The sequence below is a fragment of the Geospiza fortis genome, unplaced genomic scaffold (genome assembly GCF_000277835.1).
Source record: "Geospiza fortis unplaced genomic scaffold, GeoFor_1.0 scaffold54, whole genome shotgun sequence".
NCBI classification, from domain to species: Eukaryota; Metazoa; Chordata; class Aves; order Passeriformes; family Thraupidae; genus Geospiza; species Geospiza fortis.
This window is the reverse complement of record NW_005054301.1, coordinates 6766823-6769457: the sequence shown is the minus strand read 5'-3', so window position 1 is coordinate 6769457 and position 2635 is coordinate 6766823. Positions and strand designations below refer to the sequence as shown.

General features: G+C 38.3%; 1 protein-coding gene across 1 annotated transcript in view; it reads left to right on the top strand.

Annotated features, from left to right (window-relative positions):
- Positions 1-2603: 2603 nt before the first annotated feature.
- The window catches only part of GEMIN2 (gem nuclear organelle associated protein 2), a 7986-nt gene continuing 7954 nt past the window's right edge, over positions 2604-2635 (top strand). The window contains exon 1 of the mRNA XM_031064634.1: positions 2604-2633. Coding sequence (XP_030920494.1) covers positions 2604-2633 — 30 coding nt within the window. The remainder of the gene's footprint in view (positions 2634-2635) is intronic.

Here is a 2635-nt window from a genome sequence, read left to right as displayed (position 1 = left end):
GCTGGTGCTCTGGCCGGCACGGAATTCCTCGGGATCGAAACAGCCGGGCTGCCGGCACTCCTTGAGCTCACCCTGCCTGTTCCCATCTTCTACCATGTGTACTTACAGCAACTTTTTAATCTGGAAGATTGTTTACATGTTTCTTCTGAGTGCCTGGGAAAAAAAAAATACATTGAAATTATATTCCTGGGGGATTTAGCCTGAAACAATCCTTTATCTTGTTAGCGTGGTCAATTTTATACGCCCAAACTCAAGTTACATTGACTCTTGTGTTTCAGGAATTGTTTTTAACAAGCCTGTCATGAAAGGCCAGAACAGTAACCTCTGTCTTTCCTGAGATGTCTTAGTGCAATTAATCCAGACATCGGGGAGGACTGAAAAACGTTCTGCTGGCTGACTACCATATCCTCCCTCCCTCATTGCAACTCGGAAAACATTCTGTGACCACCAAGCAAATACAAATGACTAAAACAACCTTATCCTCTTTTCTTATATGTCAAATGTGATTATGGTAGAATTTCTTTGCCATTACCCTCTCCAGTCTGGTTTACCAGTCCTCTTCAGACTAAAAACATGAACACCTAAGCAACAGCAGAATTTACGGGAGGGATTTTAAATTTTCTTATCCACAAATCTCACTGCCATTTGTGGGAGTATTAAGCAAGAACTTGACAATGATGTGTACCATCCTCACTCTGAACTCAAAAGACAGAAAGAAAAGACCAACCCCCAAACCCCACAACACTGTGAACTTCAAACAAATGGACAGAAAGTGGCTCAGTGTTGTAATTTCAAAAGCATTCAAATACCTTGTGAAACGTTTTCGAAAAATTACCTAAAAAATAGGCAAGACCTGAAGTCTAAACTGCAGGATGAACTCTATAAATAAGAGAAAAAGAGGCAGCTGACATTTAAAGACACTCAAAAGGCAAGAAGGGAAAACAGCAAAGTATACTACTCTGAAAGTTTACTACAAATAAAATATATTCAGTATTTTTAATTAATCTTCAGCACAAATTTCATTACATAATAATTCAATGCTCTAAACTTGAAGAAAAGCCATGCAGCTGTTATGATAGTGTGAACCACAGAGAAAATCAAGGAGAAAGAAAAGAATTAGAAAATAGATATAAACTCATTTACTCATTATAAGAAAATATTTTGTTAGCTCCCCATATTCATATCTAGAATGTAGACTTGAAAGCATTTTAATTTTTCATAATGCAGAATTTATGTGTTACTTTGTTTTGGTTTGGTTTTTTAGCCAATGGGGCATATCCATTAGTGCAGCTCACTCTTTCTTTGGAAAAGTACTCTTCCTTTATGCCTAAGCAGTTGAGGAAAAATATATAAATTTCCAGTTTCACTTTCCTCTTTCTCCACTGAGTCATATTTGCTAGCCATTGCATCAGCATTGTTGGTAAGACGTGTTAGGAACAATTTTATTACCTGTGGAAGACTATCTGCAATAATTAAAAATATGTTGCTTTGCTTAACAAGTATCAATGGGAAGTTCCAGAAAAAGTAATCTAAAGATAGAAAGTATATTTAAAGTGGATTTATATCTGTGGATTCTCTTTCTGTTCATAGTTCTCGACTTTACAACACATAGGAAAAATAAGTTCTGAATATTACTAAAGTATTAGAAAAGAACTTTATCTAGCTGGACTCACCAAAGTTTTTGTCTTGATCATCAGCCTTCCCAGAGTTGGCACTGTAGGCTTAAGAAGGCAGGTTTTGTTTCTAGTGGTGACTGCAATTGTTGCGTACTCAACTAGGACGTTAGATCCGGGTTTGAGAAAAAAAAAAACCACCCTGGTACACGTAAGTGCTTTTGGAAACACCTTAAAACAAACAAAAGCCATTGGAGAGGAGGAGTTAAGGTAGGTGTTTATTTAGAACTACTGAAATACAGAGTTGCAGGGGATTAAAAAAAAAAAAGATTTTTTTTAACTTATGTCAGAAGTATCTAAAACTACTCTGAAATATTAGATCTAAATAGACTTTGCATGCAGAACTAATTGGAGATGTAATATACTGATGGACATTTTATGTAACAGGAATTTCGTCATACACAATGTAAACAATTACAGCATCATCCTTCTGCTTTTACCCGGGAAACAATGTCCCTTTGTGCAAATGCTACCTTGCTTTCTGGCATGTGGATGCTCCCACATTATAGTCTTCAGAAAAACCCACACAGCAACAACTCAGGCATTGACCCTTCCAGAATGGGAACTCTGTGTAAATTTATAATCATTAACTTCTATGTAACTGACTTTAACCACAGATCTCGAAGTATTTCAAGGGAGTGACAATTATGAATACTGGGTGTTCACAGGTAAAATAAGAGCGTACTAATGGGTGAGCTTTAAAGAACCTTTGGCAAAAACTACAGTGTATTAGAATAATGGCACGTAGGCTAATGAAGGAAGTAATTAAAGGTTTACTCCTATTCACCACAAAAATAGGCCTAGTTTGATGGGCAGTGAATTGGCAAACCCCTTCCTGCCACTGCTCTTTGCCCGTATTTCCTTTATTCCCCTCCGGTGGTTTCCAGGGCACCCAAGACGCCCAGAGCAGACCGTGACCGGTCAGCGCGCATGGCCGAGGCTCCCGAGCGGGGCCGGCCCGC